The sequence below is a fragment of the Nyctereutes procyonoides genome, unplaced genomic scaffold (assembly GCF_905146905.1).
Source record: "Nyctereutes procyonoides isolate TBG_1078 unplaced genomic scaffold, NYPRO_anot_genome, whole genome shotgun sequence".
In the NCBI taxonomy this organism is placed as follows: domain Eukaryota; kingdom Metazoa; phylum Chordata; class Mammalia; order Carnivora; family Canidae; genus Nyctereutes; species Nyctereutes procyonoides.
In genome coordinates this window covers 3,621,757-3,647,629 of record NW_026575128.1, presented here as the reverse complement: position 1 = coordinate 3,647,629, position 25,873 = coordinate 3,621,757, and the positions used below count along the sequence as shown (strand labels likewise).

Below are 25,873 nucleotides of genomic sequence, written 5' to 3'. Positions count from 1 at the left end.
GGATATTTCAGAGAGAGAGAGAGAGAGAAAGAGATTCACTGCTAATCAGAATCCTTGCTCCATGCTGTCATTCTTTTTTTTTTTAATTTTTTTTTATTTATTTATGATAGTCACAGAGAGAGAGAGAGAGAGAGGCAGAGACACAGGCAGAGGGAGAAGCAGGCTCCATGCACCGGGAGCCCGATGTGGGACTCAATCCCGGGTCTCCAGGATCGCGCCCTGGGCCAAAGGCAGGTGCCAAACCGCTGTGCCACCCAGGGATCCCCATGCTGTCATTCTTGAAACTTTGGGCTGAGAACTACGGATCAAGATTTGTTTTTTGTAATTCAGGCATCCCTTGCTCTGCTCCCCAAGCATACCCGGAATAATGTGGCCGTTGGCAAGTAGATGGTTATAAGATCAAAGCAACCAAGTCTCTCCAAGTTGTGGATTTAGTTGACCTAGGATCTCTTGGATCCCCAGCTATCTCTGTGGGGAACAGTTTGTTGTGGAATAAACAATTCTTTTAATAAAGAACTCAACTAATGTTGAGAATACTGTTGGTCCAATCTTAAAAGATGTTTGTTAAGGTTGTTAGCATCTGTAATATATAAATAAGCTAATTTAGAATGCAAACCTACAAACCCAAGAGTTCTGGGCATATGCTAGAATTGTCAAAAAGAAAAATCTAGGGGTACCTGGGTGGCTCAGTCAGTTAAGCATCTGCCTTCCGCTCAGGTCATGATCGGCTCGGGTCATGATCCCGAGTTGGGCTCCCTGCTCAGCGGAGAGTCTGCTTCTCTCTCTCCCTCTGCCACTCCCCCTGCTTGTGCCCCCCCCTTTCATGAATAAATAAATAAAATATCAAAAAAAAAATCTGGAGGGGTACCTGGCTGTCTCAGTCAGTGGAATGTGTGACTCTTGATCTCAGGGTTGTAAGTTTAGATATTACTTAAAAAATATAAGAGAATAAAATGTTAAAAAAAAGAAAGCAAGAAAAAAGAAAAATCAGAGTTTTATTACTAAAAAAAATTTTTTTTAAAGTAGGCTCCATGCCCTACTTGGGGCTTGGACTCATAACCACAAGATCAAGAGTTGCATGTTCTACCAACTAAGCCAGGCAGGCACCCTGAAAAATCTAGAGTTTTAAATAAGGTTTTATGTAAATTATTTATGCTGTGTCCCCAGGAAGGATGAGAGAACTGAGCGCATGAGCTCCTAAGGAAGAGAAATGCTTTCTCTGATTAGTTCTTTTTTCTTTTTTTTAACATTTTATTTATTTATTCATGAGAGAGAGACAGGCCGGCAGGCAGAGGAAGAAGCAGGCTCCATGCAGGGAGCCCGACGTGGGACCCGATCCTGGGTCTCCAGGATCAGGCCCTGGGCTGAAGGTGGTGCTAAACCGCTGAGCCACCCGGGCTGCCCCTCTCTGATCAGTTCTTGGTGACTTCAGAAGTTATAGCTAGAAGGGAGAGGCCGATATTAGCCTCACAGATGGAACAGTTCTTTCCCTTTTTATTCATGTATGCAATCTAGTAGCTATTGGCCTTCCTTGAATTTCAATGAAGAATTCCAATATACCAATAAAACTTTTCCAACTCTGAATTTTTACTCCAACATTCTCAACTTCTTTGTGTGAGGCTGTCTAATTGGACACTAGGTTGTAGATAGCTGTGGTGATTCTAGGCACCCTTGTTGTGCCGTAGCCGTGAGACAACTCACGGAAGCATGGCGTGGACTTTTACACGCCTTTGCTTATTCGCATCTGTGCGGACAATCAAAAGGAGACTGGCGGAAGAGTTTCATTGAAGAGATTGACAGAGCAGTACGCTTGAGACACAGAAGGGAGGAGCACTGCCCGTGTGGCCACATGTTGGTGGTTCAGGAACCATCTCTGCCCGGACCTGTGTTTTCAGGACCTGATTTCATTCCAAACACATCTCAACCCACACTTGAAATTTTGGTCCTACATTTGGATTGGATTTTCTACTCCTACACCTAAGTGCCTTGCCTGCCTGTTAGGTAAAGCTACCTTATGTGGATTTTAGAATAGTAGTCATCTTCAGAGAACCTTTGTGAATCAGGTGTGGCTGGTGCCACTCACTGTTAGATTCCTCAAAGCTTAAGGAATTCTCCAAACAGAGAGACAATAGAATTCTTATCAGTAAAGAGCCTCACACTCTGCTCCCCTCTCCCTCTACTTACCCCAACAGGTTTCCAGCCTCTACTCATTCCCTGCACGTTCTTTCACAAGCAGAAAGTCTGGGACAACTGCAATCTGTTTTTAAGCCTTAGCATTTAGGCTTTTCCTTGAGGATAAATTTAGCCATTGAATCAACATGGGATCCCCCTCTTGCAGTTTAGAAATCACAAATTCAGAAACCCATTTAAAGTAACCAGGCTCACTCTAGTTTACCCTGTACCTTTTATAAGTATAGAGGAAAGTAAATAACAGACTCTTCAAAGCTTTCTCTTCTGACCTCTTTATTGTTCTTCAACATAGTTTGGGTCAAGGAAATTGAGCTGCTTGTGTTTCTTTTAAGTCTTAGAGGAAAGCTTTCCTTAGTGAGGTTTTCTGCAGGTATCAGAATACCGTGTGACAGTCCTTGGTTCTTTTTGGAGGAGGGGGAGGTCCTCTTAGTATGTCCTTTCTGCCTGTCAGGCATCACGGAAGTCTTGTAAAGGGAAAGAGCACTGAACTCAGACTCAGGAGACAGTGAGGGGACACTTCCCAGCTCAGTGATCTTTCACAGGGTACTTAACTTCTCCAGGCAACACTCTTCTCATCTGGCAGCTGAGAGTGTTAAAATCCCTTTGGGCCAGATTCTGGTTCTAAGTACTTAAGTACTTAGAACAGTTTATTCCCTTGCTAAAGCCACTCAGAAGCTGGGGGGAGCCGTTTGTTTTTCTCTAACTTCACATTAATCTTTTTTTTTTTTTTTTAAGTAGCTGTACACCCAACATGGGGCTTGAACTCACGGCCCCAAGATCAAGAGTCACATGCTCTACTGACTGAGCCCGCCAGGCGCCCATAACTTCAAGTTAATTTTTAAAGAACTGGCAGAGCAGAGCTTTCCTTGGCTTATTAATGCCCAGGAGTTGGGGAGGATTGGTCTGGGTGGACTTGATCCCTCAAAAGTTAGTCATTTGTTAATTATTAAAAGTAGCTTTTTTTTTTTTTGAGATTTAATGCACATATCCTACAAGTTTCCCATTTAAAGTATATGGTGGCTTATAGTATATTCAGAGTTGTGCAACCATCACCACGATCCATTCTAGAACATCTTATCATCCCCAAAGGAAACCCTGTACTGTTCAGTCTCTCCCTCAATGCCCACCCGCATACCTTTCCCCATCCCCAGACAACCACTAATCTACTTTCTGATTCTATAGATTTGCCTATTCTAGATATCGTTTATAAATGGAATCATATATTAAGTGACCCTTTTCTTTGTAACTGGCTTCTTTTTTTTTTTCTAAAGATTTTATTTATTCATTCATGAGAGACACAGAGCAAGAGAGGGCCAGAGACATAGGCAGAGGGAGAAGCAGGCTCCATGCAAGGAGCCTGATGCGGGACTCGACCCCGGGACTCCAGGATTGTGCCCTGGGCTGAAGGCAGGCACTAAACCACTGAGCCACCCAGGGATCCCTGTAACTGGCTTCTTTCATGTAGCATATTGTTTTCAAAGTTCATCTACATTATAGCAAATATCAGTATTTAATTGCCAGATAATATTCCATTGTATGGATGTCCCACATTTTGTTTGTCCATTTATCAATTGATAGACATTTGAGTTATTTTCACTTTTTGGCTATTATTATGGATAGTAAATACTATGAACATCCATTCATATATACATATTTTTCCTGGACATACATTTTTCAGTCGTCTTGGGTATACATCTGGGAGTGGAATAACTGGGTCTTATGGCAACTTGTGTTCAGCCTTTTGAGGAACCGTCAGACTGTTTTCCAAAGCAGCTGCACCATTTTACATTCTTACCAGCAATGTATGAGGGTTCCAGTCTCTCAATATCCTCATCAACAGTTGTAATCTTTTTGATTATAGTCCTCCTGTTGGATGGGGAGGATAGTTTTGATTACATTTTCCTCCTGACTTGGTAGTGATACTGAGCATCTTTTCATGAATTTGTTAGCCATTTGCATATATTTTTTGGAGACATTCACTAACGTTGACAGTGATTTTCACAGGGAGTGCAAACAGGCAAAGACCTAGGTAGTTGAAGTTCAGTCATCTTTTTGTTGACAGGATAACATGAGTCTTTGTTGAAGAGAAACATATATTGATGATTTCTGAGCAGTCTTAGCTTCGCCTGGCTGCCTCTAAAACATCTGATGCTTGGTCCACTGGACTTTTTCTTGTCTTTCCTCTCGCAGTTTTATTGAGACAGAAATGACATACATCATTGTTTAAGTGTAATGTGTACAGTGCATTGGTTTGAGTTACATATATTATGAAATGATAAGCAGTAAGTTTAGTTAGCATCCATTGTGTCATGGATATGATCAAAAAAGGAAGCAAAAAAATTACTTTCCCCTTGTGATGGCAACTCTTAGGATTTCTTTTATTTCTTTTATTTTTATTTATTTTTATTTTTTTATTTTTTTAACTCTTAGGATTTCATATGTATCATACGCAGTGTTAACTCAGAATTTTTTATTTTTTAGCTATTGGATTTTTTTTAAGAGATTTGTAGAAAATTTTAGAGGCAATTTAGTGTGTGCAGAAGAGGGTAAAGACTTTGGAATGGGACAGACCTGGACTTTATTGGCCTGGCCATTTACCAGCAGATTTTATTGACCTGGCTATTTACTAGTATGTGATCTTGGGATGTGAATTGAGCCCTCCAAATCTCATCTCTGTATCTAAAAATTTTCTGACATAGAAGCACTAGTAAGTATTAGCTAGTACTTTATCCTTCTCTAGACAGAGATATATCCAGTATGCTTCAGAAATAGATTGTTCTCTGTTACTGAAAATTCTCCAGGGAAAAAAACACTCCTCTCCTTGCCCCCATTACTTCTGTCTGTATCTCTCTTTTATAGTTTTTCATAGTTATTTAGTCCTAATAAGACAAAGACTGAGAGACATAATAAACTAGTCTCGCAAAATTTCTTGTAAGGTGGTTGAATTTTGCTGTTCTCAGGTATAAAACAACTGGGATTTTTATTTTTCTATTTTATTTTTTATATTTCTATTTTATTTTTTTAATTTTTATTTATTTATGATAGAGAGAGAGAGAGAGAGACAGAGACACAGGCAGAGGGAGAAGCAGGCTCCATGCACCAGAAGCCTGATGTGGGATTCGATCCCGGGTCTCCAGGATCGCGCCCTGGGCCAAAGGCAGGCGCCAAACCGCTGCGCCACCCAGAGATCCCAACAACTGGGATTTTTAGAAGGAGATGTTGAGTCCTCGATGTGAGATTAACTTTATATTTCAAAGTACTACTTTTTCCTTTTTAGTACTCTGTGGTATTTAGTGTCCTGTTGATAATATGATCTCACTTGGTCCTCATTCCTATTATAATTTATTTAAATAATTTTTTAGTGCCCATTCCTGATTTTAATGCCCTATGCTCAGGTCTTATCTATCAAAAGTAAGTTGCTCATTGTTATCACTTCTCTTTTTAACCCTTAATATTAAGTATTTAATATATTCTCTGTTTATTTTTTTAACCTACCATTCATATGTAATCTGAGTTCTGTTTTACCACTCTTTAGAAAGTGAGTCTCACAAAAAACACCATTATTTGTAAAAAGACTAAAAAACCCTTTCTTGGTCCTCATGCTTGTCCTGGAGCATTTGATACTGGTGATCATCCATTCCCTCCTTGATTACCCTTTCTTGTATTTTTCCCCTACCTCTCTCACTGCCTTTTTTCCATCCCCTATCCTTTGTTGATTGCTTTTCCATCTCCTGCTTTCTAATTTTGGCTATCCCCACAGGCTTAGTCCTTAGCACTCTGCTCTTCTTTCTTGCCCCAAGCCCTAACGGCCAGCATTTCCCATGTCTTTAGCTAGCACCTCCACGCATATGACTTCTAAACTTAAGTTCTCAGCTGACTCAAATTGAATTCTGGTATTTTCAGCTGCTTCCAGAACATTACTGTTTGTAGCTCCTTTGCTGCTGTTTTAAATTCAGTATATTTAAAATTGAACTTCTCAGGGTCACTGACTGGCTCAGTTGGTAGAGTGTACAGCTTTTGATCTTGGGTTGTGAGTTCAAGCCCCACATTGGGTGTAGAGATTACTTAAAAATAAAATCTTAAAAAAATTAAATTAAAAAAACTGAATAAAAAAAAAGATTTTATTTATTTATTTACTCATGAGAGACACACAGAGAGAGGCAGAAACATAGGCAGAGGGAGAAGCAGGCTCCCTCATGGGAGCTGGATGTGGGATTTCATCCCAGGACCCCGGGATCATGACTGGAGCTGAAGGCAGATGCTCAACCCCTGAGCCACCCAGGCACCCAAAATTGAACTTTTCAAATCCACTTTCTTCCCAACCCTCATGACCTGCTTGTTTCTGTTGTGCAAGTTTGAAATCTTAGACCCATTTGAGGGAGAGCTCTTAAAATCTTGGAGCCAGGTTACATGGGCTCACAAGAGCTGAATACTAATTTTGTGAGCTGATTGCTAAGCATAGCCATTATGAAAAATTAAATTATATAAACTTACAATTAAATAAATTATATTTAAAATAAATGCAATAAATGCTCAAAACACATCACTTCGTAATTATTTTACTACATGTTAATATTGTCTATGCTCTTGAGGTTAATTATGTCTGTTGTATCTCTGATGAAAAAGTATATAGTGGTGTGCTGTTGTACATTTCTTCCCAACATTGCGTTTAGTGGTATTATATTAGTGGCTGGAATTTGGTCATGGTGGGAGTATGTACATCATGGAAATCAACAGATGCTACAAGTCTGAGCTAGATGTGTTATTTTGTCTAGACATGAAGTAGTGGAGAAAATGTTAATATTGCAGATTAAAAAGTGTTATATCTATATTCATATTATGAATAGCACAAAAATATTAAAGAAATATTCCTTCAGTGTTTGAAAGGTATTAACCAATTCATCATGAACCATTTTCTCCAACTGGTGATAATCTACCCATCACCTTCTTAATCCTTCACTCACACAGGTACAAGCACTCATACCTTGCATATTTCTACCTCTGTACCTTATGTGCTGTGGTTTTATGATCTTTTGTCTTCTGTCTAAACATTTTCTAATCCTTCCAGGGGTGCCTGGGTAGCTCCGTTGGTTGAGTGTTCAACTTTTGATTTTGGCTCAGATCTTGATCTCAGGGTCATGTGATTGAGCCCTGCTTTAGTCTCTGCACTCAGCATGAAGTTGGCTTGAGATGTTCTCCTTCTTCTGTGCCTCCCCCAGCTCTCTGTCTCTCTCAAATAGATAGATAAAATCTTAACCCCCCTCCCCTGTCCTTCTAGTTCGTCCTCTTCCAGGAAGTATCACCAGCTATTTCCAGCCTTTATCTTTTTTTTTTTTTTTAAGTGATCTCTACACTCAATGTGGGGCTTGAACTCACATCAAAATCAAGTCACATGCTCTACCCACTGAACAGTCAGATGGCCCCCATAGCCATGATCTTTTCTGACTCTCATTCTGTTTGGAATGTTAGACTATTATAATTGGAAATGACTGTAGTACAGTTTTCCACTCAAATGTGGAAATCTTAGTATCCCAGGCTCTGCTTGAAAATTTCAGTGACTAGAAACCCACTGCTTCTGGAAGTAGCCCTTTTTATTGTTGTCTAGAGAACTATTTATGTTGGAAATGAATCTTCTTCCTTATTATACTTGCCACTAGTCTTCTGATTCTGTGTTGTGTCACTCGGTGAAGTTGTCACTGGACTTGGAACGAACCAGAAAACCTACTGCCACTTCCTGCAGCTGTGTGACGTTAACTTCTCAAAGTCTCAGTTCCTTCTGAGGATACATAAATAAACATCATAGGGCAGTTGTTTGGATTAAATAAATAAAATGAGATTCTGACTGATTATAAAGCACAGTAGTTAATGGCAAAGACTAACTTCAGAAAAGACCAAACTGAGGCCAGTTTTTCCACTTGTGACCTTGGGCAAGTTACTCAACCTCTCTTTCCCTTGTTTTTAAATGTGTAAAATAGAAGTACTACCTACTTTGTCAGTGTCAGAGAGAGCTGAGATAATGTGTACAGCATTCAGCATGGTGTTTGACATTAACCACAGATTTTCCCAAAGTGAGATGTTTTCCCACGGTTTCAAGTTATAAAATTGCAATTGTTATTTTCACAAGGAAAATCAACCTCAAAAGTTTTTTTTATTTCTTTTGAGAGAGAATAAGCACAAGCAAGAAGGGCAGAGGCAGAGGGAGAGACAGAGAATCTCAAGCAGACTCTATGCTGAGTGTGGAGCCCAACCCAGGGCTCAATCTCACGATCCTGAGATGATGACCTGAACTAAAATCAAGAGTTGGACACTTGAGTGTGCCGTCCAGAAGCCCCTAAATAGATAAATCTTTTTTTTTTTGAAAGAAATATTTGGTAGGAGAGGAGTTAACATGTAGATACATCCCATGAAACACTGGGTACCTAGCATTTTTGTTCCCTTGGCGCTATGGAAGGCTTTTCTTTTCTCTTTTCTTTTCTTTTCTTTCTTTTCTTTTCTTTTCTTTTCTTTTCTTTTCTTTCTTTTCTTTTCTAAGTTTTTATTAATTTAAATAATCTCTACACCCAATTGGGGCTCAAACTCACAACTTTGAGATCAAGAGTTATATGCTCTTCCGGCTGAGCCAGCCATACGCGCCCTGAAGGCTTTTCTGATTCTGACTGGACTCATCTGTCATTGGCCATTATATCACGTTTTGGTCCAAAATAATTCTTGAGGGTTTTAGGATGATTGACTCACCATCTCCTTGTCCAGACTTTTTAGAACATTGTTTACAGTTGATTAGAGTATGTAATAGATCTGGCTTTACATCACACATACATTTCTGTTAAGTGTTACCATTTCATATATATTGTACTGCAAACTGAAAATTCCTGAATTTTATTATTGTTTGCTGTTTCAAATTCTTTATTTTATTTTATTTTATTTTATTTTATTTTATTTTATTTTATTTTATTTTATTTTATTTTATTTTATTTTATTTTATTTTATTAAGATTTTATTTACTTATTCATGAGAGACACACACACACAGAGAGGCAGAGACACAGGCAGAAGGAGAAGCAGGCTCCATGCAGGGAGTCCGATGCGGGACTCGATCCCGGGTCTCCAGGATCACACCCTGGGCTGCAGGCGGTGCTAAACTGCTGCGCCACTGGGGCTGCCCTGTTTCAAATTCTTTAATCTTTGTTTACCTAGAACCAGAAATTCTCGTGTAGATAATAAAATAATTCAAGATCAAATAAAAATCAATCTGTTTCACTCTTATACACAGGTCCGTAAACACATCAATGATCTTTATGAAGATCTGCGGGATGGCCACAACCTGATCTCTCTGCTGGAGGTCCTATCGGGCATCAAACTGGTAAGCTTCTCCCTTTTTCTCATGAGTGATCTCACAAATGCATCCCTGCTAATGACCTGCTGGTCCATCTTGTTGAGTGCCAGTACGGTGGCCACCACTACCTGCTTTTTGTTATGATAGAGGAAGAAGTAGAGATATTATTGGTGGACTTTGTTTCTAACTCAGACTGAGTTTTAAAATGATGTAATTTTATCTTAATGTGAATTGATGTATCATATTATTTCTTGATGGAGTTAGGTATCAGTTTTATTCCTCTCATATCTGCATTTTTTTTCTCCTTGTTCTTTATCTGTCTGTAGAGATAGTATTTAGGAACAGTAGATTTCACATTTAAGAGCTATTTTCAGAGCTATTTAGAGTTCTTTTCAGGGTTATGTAGAGATATTTTTTCCAGTTCACCTCACACTCTTCCTTCTTTGATTCACTGAGTCTCACAGGTTTGGAAAGTACTAAAGTTTTTTTTTTTTTTTTTTTTTAAAAAGGAAAGTACTAAAGTTAGTATCTGAGCACAGCCCAAGTATATTTGAGTTCCTTGGATAATTAAATATGCCTGCCTCCTTCCAAATGTGTTAATAAACATTGCTTGTGGGAAACACCTACATAACCGAAGGCAAATCCTGCCCAGGCTTCTTGGCTTGTCGGATGATAGTTCTTATATTTGCTTTGAGGAATCAAAATAACCCCACTCGTTGACTCTTTGTTCGTATATTTGAGCCTAATGGAAGCAGGTGATCCTCTGTAGTTTGTGTTCTGCCTCTAGTGTCATAGACAACATATTTTTCATTTAGAAAAGTCCAGGTCTGAATACTGGAAACATCTCTGGGAAGAGAAAGAATTGAAGCCCAGCCCACTCACTGCCTTTGGTGAATTCTTAGTCATTGTTTGTTGTGTTTCAAGAAGGGAATTTGTCACATTAAATTTCGCTCCTTAAGTAATATTCAATTTCTTCAAGGATTGAGGCTTGGCTTCCCATGGCCTCTTTGTCTTGGTTTCACATCTTTTTTGTCTTATGATAGAATTACTTTTATAAATAAAATTTTGTTTTTTTTTTAAAGATTTTATTTATTTATGAGAGACACACAAAGAGAAGCAGAGACACAGGCAGAAGGAGAAGCAGGCTCCCTGCAAGGAGCCCAATGTGGGACTTGATCCTGGATTCCGGGCATCCCAACTTTTATAAAATTTTTAATTTTAAAATTGACACTTTTTATTAGCACAGCCACTACTGGTGAATTCCAGTTCTTATCTGGCCTTCATTTATAAATCTGATAAGTAATCAAAATGTCACTTTCACATTGCTGGACTTTATTCTTCAGCACTCACAAAGTTACATTTTGGGCATATCTAATGAAATAGTGATTTTCTATTGAAAATGATATTTTTGGTGACATTGCTTCCAAACAGGTTGAAAACACTCTGATCTAATTTCTTTGCCTAGCTTTTGAAAACCTGGAGGTTGTTTATGTTTATGGAGATATTCATAAGGTATCATCTTTTCACTGAGAACCGTCCAAATTTCTCTTTCATGTTTATTCTTACAATCTCTTTCTCCTTTAGTTGACTCACAAAAACAGAGGGTAGGCGGCCATCGAGAATTAAAGATGTGTGTCTCTCTCTCTCTCTCTCTTTTTTTTTTAAAGATTTTATTTCATTTATTGGGGGGTGGGGAGAAAGCAGGAGAGAGAGGAGAAGAGCAGAGGAACAGGGAGAGAAGGGACAAGTAGACTCCCTACTGGGTGCAGAGACTGAGGAGGGACTCGATCCCAGCACCTTGAGATCGTGACCTGAGCCCTGAGCTGAAATCAAGAGACAGATGCTTAACCGACTGAGCCACGCAGGCACCCTGAAGATGTGTTGCAATATAAGTGTTCAGTATAACCGTGTGATATGGTCTTGATTTGGTTTTGCATGTTTTGGGAGGTGGGAGGGTATTTTCATATTTATTTTCACTTTTTTTTTAAAATGTTGCATTCATTTCCTTTTCATCTTTGTGTTGTGAATTTTCTGTTACTCTCTCATATCTTTGTGTTGGTTGGTGGCCAAAGGAGCCAGCAGGGCTGAAGACCCTCCGCCTCGTGAGCATGCCCTCCTGGCGCCATACAAACAGCGAGGAGCAGGAGGAGGAAGATGATGATGATGTCGTAGGTCCTCCTGGGATCCCAGCTGGCACTGCAGGGCCATTAGAGAGTCTGAGGTTCTTAAGGTCTCCAAGTAGCTCAGTTACCAACTGCCTTCTTCCCTCTGCCTCTGGGAATTTGGGTCCCAAAGAAAGTGGTTAAAACTAATTGTGCCTCTTGCCACTGTTAGATGATCCTAGAGTGAGGATTGTTTTGCTTATCTGAGAGTGGTTGGCACAAGAAGAATATTGGTGTTCGGAGGTGTCACGTGCCTCTGTGACCTGGAGACCCATACTGTTCTGCTGGCCTTGCTGTGTTTTCTGAGTCTGGATTGCAGAGCTGTGGAAAGTTTAGTTGAAGGCATGACAGTTAATTGCTCATGGCTCCACACTTGAGACTAACTCTCACCCTCTCTGCACTTCTACCCTTCAGGTTCTCACCACACAACATGTCATTTGTTTTCAAAGCAGCCTTTTGTTTGCAAACCACTCACTGCATGGAGATACTCTGCCTTGGTCAATAATATCTCTAGTTGCTGTAGAGGACAGTGATTTTTAACTTGCATGCTCTTTGTGGTGGGGAGTAGCAAGGAGTAAAGATAAGAGTGTGTAAGAAGGGCATTTCCTGTTTGCAGGCCCTAAATTATAGCCCATAACCTTTCTCCAGAAACAGAGATTAGGCAATATCCCTATTTCCTGTCCTCTTAAAGTCATTTTTTACCTTTTCAGTATCCCTGCCCATTGCCATAGATTCTTCAGTTTCATAGGCTCTGTCGTCCTTAAAGCCATGTTAGCTGAGATGACTGATAAAGAGGTTCTTGCTAGAAAGATTTTTCCTAAATCTTTGATGTAAGAAGTTATCCTGTTGCCCAGAGAGGCCTCAACATCTCTGTATATTATCCTCATGTGGGAGTGTTGTTTAGAAATATTGGGGGCTCCCAGAGAGATGCTACTACCCATATCTTTATATGTGTTGGGTTACTTTTTGTGCAGTTCAACCTGGGGCAATGTTCCCTCTGTGCAGGCACCTGCCACAGAACTACCTTATTATTCATCAGCCTTTAATTAGTGTACCACTTTGACATTTACAAATGAATTGGGTGTATATAATCTAGCAAGAATGTTGTCTCAGGCCCAATTTTAGTAAAATAAAAACAACATTGGAAAATGAGCAGGAGAAAAGGCGCCAGAGGTAGATAGCCATCCCTGCATGTTCTCACTGGGCAATGGATTCTAAACACTTTTGGAGGGATAACAGCTGGACTTTGGACAGGGCAGCAGAGGTACCAGAGGATGGATATGGCTTGTAAGATATCCAGGACTGAGCAACTAGTGGGAAATACCTTTATTTGGAGTATCACTGTTGAACAGCCCTACATCACCAAGACTTTCATTGCTCTTGTTATTTCATACTGATGTAAAAGGTGGCTTTCCTAAACAGACACCTATCTGTCTGGAAAATAGGTTTCTTCCTGATTTTTGTCTCTCGTTTTTTATTTTTTAACTTGTTTATTGAGCATATATAACTCATTCCCTGGTTTAAAATTGGCTGCCTCTGACTTCTTTTGCCAGGTTTTTAATAAGGTTGGCTTTATTACGGCACAATATGCAGTTAGGACTTTCCACCTTCCCTTAAAATAGCATTTAACTGTGATTTCAGGAGCCATACAGCCAGTCTTTGTTCCCATTACCTGCACATCTGTATTATGGCTACAGAAGAACCTGTAGAGAAGCTTCGGCATTGGTTCAGCATTATAGTCAAAATACACTGTGTGTTCACTGGAGGCACAATGGTAAACAAGCATTTTGCAGGCCTCAGCATGGCGAGACACACAGGTCCTGCCACTAAAGGGTGCTTTATGTGATGCTCCCATGGCTGGCTTCCACCATCAGGGATTCTTTGTGGTCTTTTAGTCCCTGAAATGAAAAAAGACTGGGGTCTGCATGGGTAGATTGGTGCAGCTAAAATTAACAACTCTTTTTGTTTGTCTGCAGCCCCGGGAGAAGGGCAGGATGCGTTTTCACAGGCTGCAGAATGTGCAGATCGCCCTGGACTTCCTAAAGCAGCGACAGGTAGGACGATTCCATGCTTTCTCTGCTCTGCCAGGGACTGTTGGCGTTAAGTCCCTCCATTGGGGGTTCTCAGTGCTCCTCATGGGACCCTGGTAATTGCTGCATTTGACTGGCCAAGTCTAAGTCTTATTTGCTAGTGAGCAATTGCATTATGTTTGGACAAATCATTTGGTAGTCCTTGCATAGAATTTGTGGCTTTCCTCAATGGGACAGTGTTAACAGAGAAGAGCAGGACACTAAAGATCAAACCTTATGGGGATGTCTGGGTGGCTACGCAGTGAGCCTTCGGCTCAGGGCGTGGTCCCGGGGTCCTGGGATCAAGTCCCACATCTGATTCCCTACAGGGAGTCTGCTTCTCCCTTTGCCTATGTCTCTGTCTCTCTCACTGTTTCTCTCATGAATAAATAAATAAAATCTTTAAAAAAAAAAAGATCAAACGTTATGGACTCACTTTAGGTGGAGGTCAAAAGGAAGATGGGAAATTAAATTGGCAAAGAAGATAGAAAAAAAGTACGTTGTCCAGGAAGAGGGAAAGCCAGGAGGCTACATGATCCTGAAAAGTAGAGGAGGGGCTGGTCAGGATTGCCGTTGTGCTGGAGCCACGTCAGACCCGAGGGAAAGATCTGAGCCATCAAGCATTGTTGACTTAAGGGAATGGTAGGAATAGAACAGAAAAGCAGATGTAGTTTAGTGGGCCTGGATATAGGAGGGGAAGAAAAGTTTCCCACGTGTTTTTGGACATAGGAGGAGAAGCCAGTGAAAAGAAGCAGACAGAAATGAGAGTAAGAAGGAGTCCTGAGTGATAAAATGTTAGCCCTGGGAGATGCCATAGAGAGATACCAGCCGAGTTTCTGCATCTCCTAGATAATGAAACTGGGATCTGAACAGGTGAAATGACCTGCCCCAGAGCGCACAAGCTGGAGTGAGCTGGGACTTTGACCTGGGTCTCCTGCACTGGGATTCAGTAATCCTGCCACCACCCGTGCTGTTTCTCCCCTTTTTCCCCACTTCCTGTTGGAAGAAACGAAGTCCAGGGATTGGGGATGAGATTCTGAGCACAGCTGGCATGGTTATCTCTGAAAAAGAAAAGGAAAATGCCCCTCTTTTTAAGATACAGGGAGAAGGAAGGAGGGAGAGATAAAGATGCAGGGGTAGTATGTGGTGGAAAGGTAGATGGATGAGGGTGTCCAAGAGTCTGTCTGCTGAGAGCCAGCTGTGTGGAAGAGATAGGTCTGGCTGCGGGTGCTAGGCAGTAGTTCGGGCCAAGCTGACATTGAATGGTATGCATGTTTTTAGAATTAGTTCATTTTTGTCACTTTTATCAGTAGTTCTCATTAACTTGGGAAATTCTTTCTCTGTGCTCCCAGAGCAGTTTACTCCCAATATAAAATCTACTACTTTATTATTTCTCTGTTTGCTGTCATGTTATGTAGGCCCTGTGAGGACCAGGAACAGGATCTACTTAACATTTTTATCTTCATCACCTGTCATAATGAATAGCCCATAACTGACACTTAATAAATATTTGTTGAAATAAATTGACAAATGAAAAGTGGTGGGAGGATTAGAGACAGTGTTTAGGGTACAGGAGAAAGCAAGATTGGAAATGTCTGTGTGTAGAGCTGGAGAGAACCTGGGGGTTCTTAATAGCCAAAGTCGATTGAGAAGAATTGATTAGCTACAAGTCTAAATAAGAACTGACGGTAGATTTGATTACCATGATCAAAGGAGAGAATGTGTGTGTGCAGATCAGAATGGTGGATGCAGAGAAGGGCGAGGTGAACTCTGGGACAGCTCTTGGTAACGGGAATGTCCAAGTTGTAGTTGTATAGGTATCCAAATTGTAGAGTAAAAGTAAAAGTCCTCAGAATGGAGAAGGCACATGAATTGTGCAGATAGGGTAATATTTGGGTCCCTGAGATGAGTGCTAAAGTCGCTAGTTTAGGAGTTAGGTGCTAAATCAGGGGTTTGGAGAGGTTGGAAGGTAGTTTGCCAAGGTAGATTTCAGGATGAAAGAGGAAGCTGTTGGATGTGGGACTGAGAAACCTGGACTTGGCTGATCCTGCATCCGACCGGAAGTGGGGAGAAAGGGGACCCATCTGTGGGTCAGTGATTAGAAAACGGTATTCTCAGTCTAGAAGGGCAGCTTTTCCTACCCTCAGTATATAGAAGAGCAGATGGAGATACTGGTGCCTTAGTGTGTTCAGGTTGCCATAACAAAAATACTATCCACTAGGTGGCCTATAAGCAGCAGAAATGTATTTCTCACAGTTCTGGAGACTGGGAAGTCCAAGAGCAAGGCACTACTGGCAGATTCAGTGTCTGGCAAGGACCTATTTTCTGGTTCATAGTCTGTAGTCTTCTGGCTATGTCCTCACCTGGCTGAAGGACGAGGGAGCTCTCTGGGGTCTCTTTTACAGGGGCACCATTCCTACTCATGATGGCTTCACCCTCATGACTTAATCATCTCCCAAGGCCCCACCTCCAAATACCATCACATTGAGTGTTATGATTTAACATAATGAATTTTGAAGGGACACAAGCAGTTAGCCTGTAGTATCAGGACACAGTAGGGGAGAAGTGACGCTTGTTTGAGGTCACTGGAGTTCTCTAGAGACATGCAGATTTCAGTTCAGTTGAAGAGATAAAGGCAGAGAAAACAATTGAACAGGAGCTCCATGAAGGTAGGACAGAAGAGGCTTGCTGAGCTGGTTTTCCAGGTATCCTTAGTTTTAGCACTGAAAGTCCCACATCCCAGGAAATCTCTGCTTCCAGCACATGGGACGGTTGCTGCCCTAGCAGGGGATAGGGCCCATGTGTCTATGCACTTTGTGTTGTTGGAATGCAATCTTCTAAGTAAATGCAGATGCTACTGGAGGCATGGCCAGGTGTGGATATCTTCAACAGAGGAGGGAAAATGGAGGTGGGGCCAAAGACTGGCAAGGAAGGAGAGCTTGGGGAAAAAAGAAACAAAGTCAGGGCTATGATAACTTAATAAAAAAGCAAGTCAGGATACCATGTGCTTATGGGGTTGCCTCACTGATGGGAATGCAAATTGGTGCAATCGTGCTGGAAAATAGTTGGCAATTTCTTTAAAGCTGAACATACACCGTATGACCCAGCAGTCCCACGCCTGCACATTTACCCTGTAGAAATGAAAGCATATGCTCATGAACCTAGGAGCTTTATTCATTATTGTCCCAAACTGAAAACAACCGGAATGTTTTTCAGTGGATGAATGGGTAAACACAGTGTTGTCTGTTGATACAAGGGAATACTACCCAGCAACAAAAAGGAGCAAACTACTGGTATATGTGACAGTGTGGATGGAGATCTCAAGGGCATTATGCTGACTGGGGAAAAAAAAAAGCCATTATTAAAGTCTTACTTATTCATACAACATTCTAGAACAAGTAAAACTGAGAACGGATCAGGGGTTGGCCGGAATTAGTGGTAGGGCCAGAGTGTTGACTACAGAGGGGCAGTGTAACATCACCTTTCTTGGGATGACATAACTGTTCTATTTCCTATAGTGTAATTACCCACATCTCTATAGATGTGAAAACTCATAGAACTGTGTGTGCATGTGCACACAGTTTAATTGTATACAATGATGACAATCTATAAAAACGAAATCAGAAAGTCCCCAGAGCTCTGAGATCAGCTTCTGTTTCTTTTCCAGGTGAAACTAGTGAATATTCGCAATGACGACATCACGGATGGCAACCCCAAGCTGACCCTGGGCCTGATCTGGACCATTATTTTGCACTTCCAGGTAGGGCCTGTGAAGTTTGGGGCCACTGTTGCTTGGCTTGAACATTGCCTAGAAAGAACTAGAAGCTGTATGGACATCCATGGGCTGAGCCCCTAGCCTTCCTTCTCTGTGTGTGGGAGTGGCTTGGGGACAGAGTAGTCTAAACCCAGGACTTCCTGCTCCATTTGCATGCTAAAATGGGATTTTTTTCATTTGTCTGGTCTGCATGCTGGCAGTCAGGTAAGAAGTCTGCTCTGCTGAGTCAAAACTGGCTCTGTGGGGACTCAGAGTGTGTGAAAGGTTTGATGCTTTAGGAGGGTGGAGTGAAGGCTTATAATCCTGCTTTGATGTAGACTTTTCCTCATCTCTAATGATCTTAAAACAAGCCAGGTTAATTATAGCACTGCCTTAGTCAGTTTGGGCTTCAATAGAGAAATACAGGCGCACCTTAGAGATACTGCAGGTTTGCTTCTAGACCACCACAGGAAAGCAAGTCAGATGAAGTTTTTGGTTTCCCAGTGCATATATGTAATGTTTACACTGTACTATATAGTCTATAAGTGTGCATTAGCATCAGATCTTTAAAAAAGTATGCAGATCTTAATTAAAAAATACTTTATTGCTAAAAAAACTCACCCTCTGAGTCATAATCACTGATGGCACATCACCATAACAGATATAATGAAAAATTTTGAACTGTTGGGAGAATTACCAAAATGGGACACAGACACAAGGTGAACAAATGCTGTTGGAAACACGGCACCGACAGACCTGCTCGAGGCAGGGTTGCCCTAGACCTCAGAGTGCAATAACGTGAAGTGCAATGCAGTGAGGTGCACGTATGCCACGGACTAGGTGGCTTAGCCAACAAACACTTTCTTGTTCTGGAGGCTGGAAGTCTGAGATGAGGGTGTAGCACGTGCAGATTCTTGGTGCGGGCACTGTTCCTGGTTATCTCCTCACAGGAGCTTGCACGCAGAGAAAGAGATCTCCTGTCTCTTCATCCTTTCATAAGGGCCTTCATCCCATTATAGGGGCTCTGTCCTCATCACCTTATCTAAACCTAATTACCTCCCGAAGGCCCCCCCCACCTCCAAATATGTTACACTGTGGGTTAGGGCTTCAACACAAATTTTGAGGGGACATGAAACATTGGGTCAGTAGCAAGCACCTCAGAGGCCGGGTTTGTATATATATATGTGCTTGTAAGCGCAAGCTTGTCGCTTCCATCCATTCGAGAGCAGTGACATCTTGGTAGTGTTCACATGGTCACACTGCCTTCCTCCTCCTGCACTTTCCTGAGAAAGCAAATCCTTTTCAAGTCTGGACTGCTGTTGGAAAAGTACAGCCTTATTTTTATGGAAAGACGATCTTGAATCATTTTAGCCCAGCCAAAAAAGCTGTTTTTCAGACAGCTCTCATACACAATTGCTGTTTATGAAGCAGACAGATTAGAGGGAGCACTTCTGGAGCAGGTAAGAAAAAGGCTAGTATAGATAACTCAGGACTCTGGCTCCAGGGGCTGAAGCGGCAGTGGTGTCCTAGTTGGGGCACTAGTGCCACCTGCTGGGTAAAAGCAGAGCAGCAGGTGTCCCAGAATTCCTAATCACCTGAGAAAATTCTGAGTTTTGGACTTATTTCTTGAGGCTCTGGTTTGGAGGCACTGCTGAGTCTGGAAGGTGTGGAAGTAACATGCATTTTTGTGCAACCACGGGTGTCTTCAGGCATGTATTGGATATAGGGATAACTAGGAGCAGGAACTTGGCAAGTGTGCCTTAGCAGGGTGGGAACAAGAACTTTGTTGAGCTTTCATGGAGGACTAGGGTTACTCCCTAGAAGACCCTTATAAGCCCAGGAGGAGATTTTTTTTTACTTTGTCCTTGTTTGTTTGTTTGTTTGTTTTTAGAGAAACTGTTTTGGTTGTTTATATTTTTGCTGCAGACTTGTCCTGTGAGTGCCCAGTCAGTGTTGGTCTCATAGGGATGAGGTGGGAGGTCTCTATCCACTATGTCTCTATTTACCCTGACTGCAACTCAAACTCTTTTTAAAAGGAAGACTCGTGTCCCAAGGAATAAGAACTGAATTGGTTAATCAACACTTTGCTGAGGACTGAGGACACGGGGTAATGGAACTCTTCTTTTCCTGAACACCATCAGGAAAAAGCTTACTCTCTCTTTCTTTAAAAATTCCTTACAGAAACTTTTAAACATTTATGGAAGTAGAAAATATAATATGAAGAACTATGATGTACCCATCACCTAGCTCAATAATTCTTAGCTCTTGGCCAGTATTATTTTACCTATATGCTAATGCACTCCTCAAACCCCAGTAGGTTATCTTGAAAGAAATCTGAAACTTCATGTAACTTTTGTACATATGTCAGTGTGTATTTCTGAAAGATAAGAATTCTTAGTTTAAGCAAACTATTATAACACTATAAAATTCAGTAATTTCTTAAAATCATCAAATATCTGATTGGTGTTCAGATTTCCCCAATTACCTCATTTAAAAAAAAGTTGATATCTTTGAATCAGAATCCCAACAAAGTCTGCATATTGCATTAAGTCCTCCCCTCCACCCCCTCCTTCATCCCCTGCCCCTGCCTGGCCACCTTGCAGTTCATTGAGAAAATCAAGTCTTTTGTCCTTACAGGTTTATAAAGATGCTGATAGCATGTCTCGGGTGTCTTTTGGAACAATATCCTCCATCCCTTTGTTGTCTTTCTTTAAACTGGTGGTTTAGATCTAGACCTGAGGCTCGGTCCCATTCGGGTTCCTTTCTGGGGGTTGTGGAGGGCAGGGATGGTTGAGTTGCATACTCCTATTGCTGCTTGTCAGGAGGCGCAATGGGTTCAGCTGTCATCAGCCCGATCCATCAGTTCCCTATTAGCTGTTCACCAAATAGTAGTTAGTTGTTCACCTAACTACTGATTATGTTGCTAGTTCCACTATTTCATTAGAAGTTATAGAATGGTGCTACTCCAGTTCTTTCATTCGATCTTCATTATTTAGCTGGAGTGCTTCTGTAAAGAATTTCACCTCATCAATCACCCTGAGAGGTCACACCTATAGACAAAGGGCGATGACAAGATCAATGCTCCCTTCTTTCCCTCTATTTATCAGTTTTCAGTATAACTAATTGGTTCCCTAATATTCTCCAAAGATGACAAATGAAAGTTTCTTTCTTCTTTTTTTTTTCTTAGTATCACTTATAACTTACGGGTTTTTAACAGACTTAAATGTATTGCAATAAAATGCAACTATCATTCTTTTTACTACTCAAATAGCTTCATCTTTGACCAATGAGAGCTTCCTAAAGTTGACTCAGTCCTTTGGCATGACTCCCATAGTCCTTTTTGATAATCTCTTTTCTTTCTTTGTGATGGGATGTTCCAGACTTTTTTTGTGTATTTCCTGTCCAAGGCTTGAAATTAGCAATTTCTCCAAGGAACTCTCATTCTTTATTGGCCACAATCTGAATGCTACTGGGTTAGTCACTTTTTCTGTGGACAGAGCTCGCCAATATGTGTATTTTTCTCTTTTAAAAAATCATGAATTTATACTGATATGTCTGAATAAAAACTTAAATTACAGTTTTTTTTAAGTTTATTTATTTTTTAGTAATCTTTATACACCTCACACGGGGCTCGAACTTATGACTTTGAGATCAAGAGTCACATGCTCTTCCAACTGAGCCAGCCAGGTGCCCCCAAATTACAGAGTTTTGTTTAACTTATTTTTACTCTATATCTCTTTTACTCATTCTGAAAAATCTTGATCCTAACAACAGTAGCTTATTACTTTTTCCCTTTTCCAGACAGACACAGACCCATAGATATCTATATAATCACATGTGTATATTACATGTAATGTATTCGAACCAAAACAACAATCTCAGTGTTATTATTAACAATATGATTACTGAGACATTTGTGATTTCTTTGCAGTTTTCTTTGTCCTTTGTGTATATCTCCTAAGGATGTACAAATAATTATAATTTAAAGTCGTTTGAGGGCAGCCCTGGTGACTCAGCGGTTTAGCGCCTGCCTTCAGCCCAGGGCCTGATCCTGGGGTCCTGGGATTGAGTCCCACATCGGGCTCCCTGCATGCAGCCTGCTTCTCCCTCTGCCTATGTCTCTGCCCCCCCCCCCCGTCTGTGTGTCTTTCATGAGTAAATATATAAAATCTTAAAAAGAGAAAAAATCATTTGAAAAAAATTTGTTTTGTGACACCGTTAATTCAGTACACAACTAGGCTCATTTGTTTTTTATTTTCCTCCACATTTTTAGGGATTGCCTTTTCCCCCTTTTAGTTTTATTTCACATTATATAGACCATCTATGTTGTTCCAAAGGGACATCTTAAAAGTAAACATGAGATGAAGTCTAGCTTCTATACCTGTTCCTTCCATCCTATTTCTTCCCCTTCTATATTAGTTTGTTAACCATTTTTTAAAAAAATATTTTATTTATTTATTCATGAAAGACAGAGAGAGGCAGAGACACAGACAGAGGGAGAAGCAGGCCCTATGCCAGGAGCCCTATGTGGGACTCGATCCTGGGTCTCCAAGATCACGCCCTGGGCTGAAGGTGGCACTAAACTGCTGAGCCACCCAGGGATCCCCAGTTTGTTAACCATTTTAAAACCCCTTTTTGGTTGCCATTCTATTGTCTGTTTATTTTAGGAAAATATGTTCCTTTTAAAAAATGACTTTCTTGAGGTATAATTTACATACCATAAAAATTGACCCATATTCATTATACAATTCAATGATTTTTACAGGTTTTACAGCCATCACTATAACCCACATGTTAGAACATTTTCCCCATACCAGTAACACCCTTCCTGCCTGCTTACCATCATCCTCCATTCTCCTCCCCAGCTTCAGGCAACCACCAACCTATTTCTGGTCTCTATAGATTTCCCTGTCCTGGACATTTCACATAAATGGGATTATGGAATATGTGCCCTTTTGTGTCTGGCCTCTTTTACATAGGATTAAATTTTTGAGGTTCATCTCTGCTGTAGCATGTGTCAGTATTTTATTCCTTTTTATTGCTGCGTACTCATCTGTGGCATAGATACACCATATATTTTGTTTATCTTTTCAGCGGTTGATGGACTCTTGGGTTGTTTTCATATTTTGGCTGTTACAAATAATGTTTATGAATATTTGAGTACCAGTCTTTGTGCGGATGTATTTATTTCCCTTGGATATATACTTTGGAGAGGAATTGCTGGGTTGTATGATAAGTTTATGTATAACTTTTAAGAAACTGCCTAACTGTCCTCCAGAGTGGCTATACCATTTTATCTTCTTATCAGCAATCTGTGAGGACTCTCATTTCTCCACATCCTTGTCAAGGTTTGTTATTGTCTGTCTTTTGATGATAGCCATCATAGTAAGTGTGAAATGATATCTTGTAGTTTTAGTTTACAGGAAAATGTATTCTTTAACTGAATTTCACAAACATTTACAGAGGACCATCTATGAGCAGGGTCCTAGGTAGAGTCCCTGAGAGATATAAAGTGAAATAGACACAGACTCAGTCCAAGTTCACCTAAATGATTTGGGGAAATGAGAAGAGATGCACCATAAAATAACTTGATGGAGGTTTAAAGAAGCAGGAAGATATGAGGCAGGGAGATGGAGCATAGGATGTACTCGATAATTAACAGTTATTGGTAGCAACTTGTGATAATTATTAACAGACCTTGTATTTCCCATAGCTTTGACTTAGCTCACTGTACTCTGCCCTGTTACCAATTTCACTAGAAGATAAAATACTTCTGGCTGCATCTGTCTTCAGCACGCACGTTAGCTACCTGCTTTTCTCCGTTTGCTATTTCAGCATAGCTGAATGACTATTTTGTCTTTTTTGTAGGGGGAAGCTCTGCTACCAGAGTATCTTCTCAGAGGCAACTAACTATGAATTCCAATTCCTTTTCTTTGCTGTTCTTGATGACTTGGTGTTTGTCTATATTAGCTAAATGAGTGTGGGGAAGGGTTCCCTGCTTGGAAAGCTTTTGGTTGGCTGACAAAGGGTTATATAGGGCCTCCACTGTCCTTGTCTTGCTTCAGAGAGAGTGTGACATGTCTCTTGCTAGTTATGGATTATGCTGTTTTCTAGTCTTTTGTTATTGAGTATCCGTTAGCTGTTCTTACCGAGGACACCAAAACTATGTAAAGCCAAATAGAAATGTAGAATAGAGCTATCAAATGCTAGGGGATCAGTAAAATAATCATTATAATCTCTATGGTTGGTGCTAATGAAACATTTCTAATACAACTGACTTTCTTGCTCCCTCTGACCCCCCCCCCCCGCCCCCTGGGTAAATACTGTCCTGAGGTTGATGTAGATCATTCCCATATATTCTTCTGTACCTTTATGACAGATGAGGGATTCATAAACACCATGTACTGTTTTTATAGTTGACACAGGTCCTATCTTCTATATACCCTTTCTTTTTTAAACTAAACTTTGTTTTTGAAGTCTATTGTGTTGATAAAAGAGGATCTGATTTGTTCATCTTAACTAATTTATGTGGACTATACTGTGAGTGGAGCCCCTTGCAGCTGTGTGACACAGCTGCTATTTGCAGTTTATTTCTTACCAGTATGAAGAAGGCATTCATTGCTACAGTGAACATCTGTGTACATGTGTCCTTATGCATATAGGAAAGTGGGTTTTTGTTGTTGTTTTTTGTTTTTGTGTTTTTTGGGTAGATACCTGGACTGGAGTTGCTGCGTTATACGCTTTATTTTGGTAGATTACTCTCAGAAGCAGTGTGTGACACACAGTGTTGTGTTGGATAACACCTACTTCTATTTGAATGTTTGTTTATGTGTTGTCCGGATCCCTGTAGTTGGATGCCAACTTAATAATGGATTTTGTCTCTTTTGTTCTCTTCTTTGCCTGGCTTAGAACAGGTGCTTAAAAAAAAAAACAGGTGCTTAATAAATATTTGTTAAATGAATGAATATTTTATGGATTTGATCTTCTCAAAGCTGTGGGGTGGTTAAACTAGATAAATAGACTGTGATGGCCATTTTCCAGTGCTCATTGTTCAGATGAGCAACTGAAACAGTCCAACTGACATTTTTGAGTTATACTTTCAGATCCAAATAATAGGGTTTCTTGTCTCTTGATTCTGTCCAAACCTGTTTTAATGTTAGGATTTATAGTTTTTCTAAAAATAAATTCTTCAAAATCAAAATCTGACAAAATTAGCTTTCCAACTCTCAAATGTTTATTAGATCCTAGGGTACATCTATCACTCTGAAATAAAAAAAAATTCAGAGTTAAGATGAAAAGTGGTTTTAGCTGCTTAGATGCGAAATTTACATTTTTGTGCACTTTGTGGCACTTGTTACTTGACATATAGATGAGGCACCATTCATGTTTGTGGAATGAATGAATGAGCTCATTCACTCTGGCTGTATCCATGGGAGAACTGTGGGCAGTAAACAGTTAACTAAAAAAAGCTAGAGCAGAAGACCTGCAGAATGTCTGTGTCCTAGTCACCCCTGGTCGGCTGCTTTCCCAGAAGGCTGTGTGTTCAGAGTGCAGGCGAGATGAGAAAAAGGTCCAGGGGGAGGTCTTGGTGATCAGAGCTAACTTACTTAGTGGAATAGTGGAAGCGGAGCCCGTGTGAAGTCAAACAAGATTCAGGGTGCCTGGCTGGCTCAGTCTGTGGAACGTGTGACTCTTGATCCTGGGGTTGTAAACTCGAGCCTCATGTTGGGTATAGAGATTGCTTAAAAATAGAAGAAAAAAACAAGCAAGGGGGAAGAAAAAAGCACATAAATTTTGGGCCCTAGAACGGATCTACGTTCCTAAAAGCCTAATCAAGAAACAGTATGTTAGGATCCTAGTGGTGGTGGTGGTTGAGTGTCTTCTGTCTTGTAGCTTAATAAATAACAAATGGGAAGCAAAGGGATTTACTATAGACCGGGCACTGAGCCTAGGACTATTTGTAGGGGTTGTCTCATCAGCCCTCTGGTGCCCCCTTACGCAGGATGTAGGATCCACATTTTACAGGTGAGGAAACTGCACCACCCAAACAAGTTAGGTAGTTACTTAGCTATGAAGTTCCTGGAGCTGGGAATTGGCACCTACGCCTACTTTACAGAAAGCTCTGTTCCTTCCTTAGGCCAGTTTTCCTCTGGAGCAGAAAGAAATGAAGGCCTGATTTGTCCAACATACGTAAGAAGTTTAAAAAAGAAAAGGCTCATAGAAATAAATATGCTAGACTTTGTCAGGCCTCTGTGTCAGCAGCCGGCAGACTAAGCAGCTGTCTTTCTTGCCCTGGAGTTGAGAGGTTTCAGGAATTTGATTTGCTTGTATTTCACGAATAAAATTCAAGCTTGGGCCTTTGGATG

The 25,873-nt window shown here is 40.7% G+C and overlaps 1 protein-coding gene across 9 annotated transcripts in view; it reads left to right on the top strand.

Moving 5' to 3' along the window:
- The window catches only part of MACF1 (microtubule actin crosslinking factor 1), a 341,743-nt gene that overhangs the window by 134,739 nt on the left and 181,131 nt on the right, over nucleotides 1–25,873 (top strand). For all 9 annotated transcript variants that reach the window (XM_055342059.1, XM_055342058.1, XM_055342057.1 and 6 more), the window contains exons 3-5: nucleotides 9,460–9,549; nucleotides 13,661–13,738; nucleotides 17,421–17,513. In XM_055342059.1, coding sequence (XP_055198034.1) covers nucleotides 9,460–9,549; nucleotides 13,661–13,738; nucleotides 17,421–17,513 — 261 coding nt within the window. The remainder of the gene's footprint in view (nucleotides 1–9,459; nucleotides 9,550–13,660; nucleotides 13,739–17,420; nucleotides 17,514–25,873) is intronic.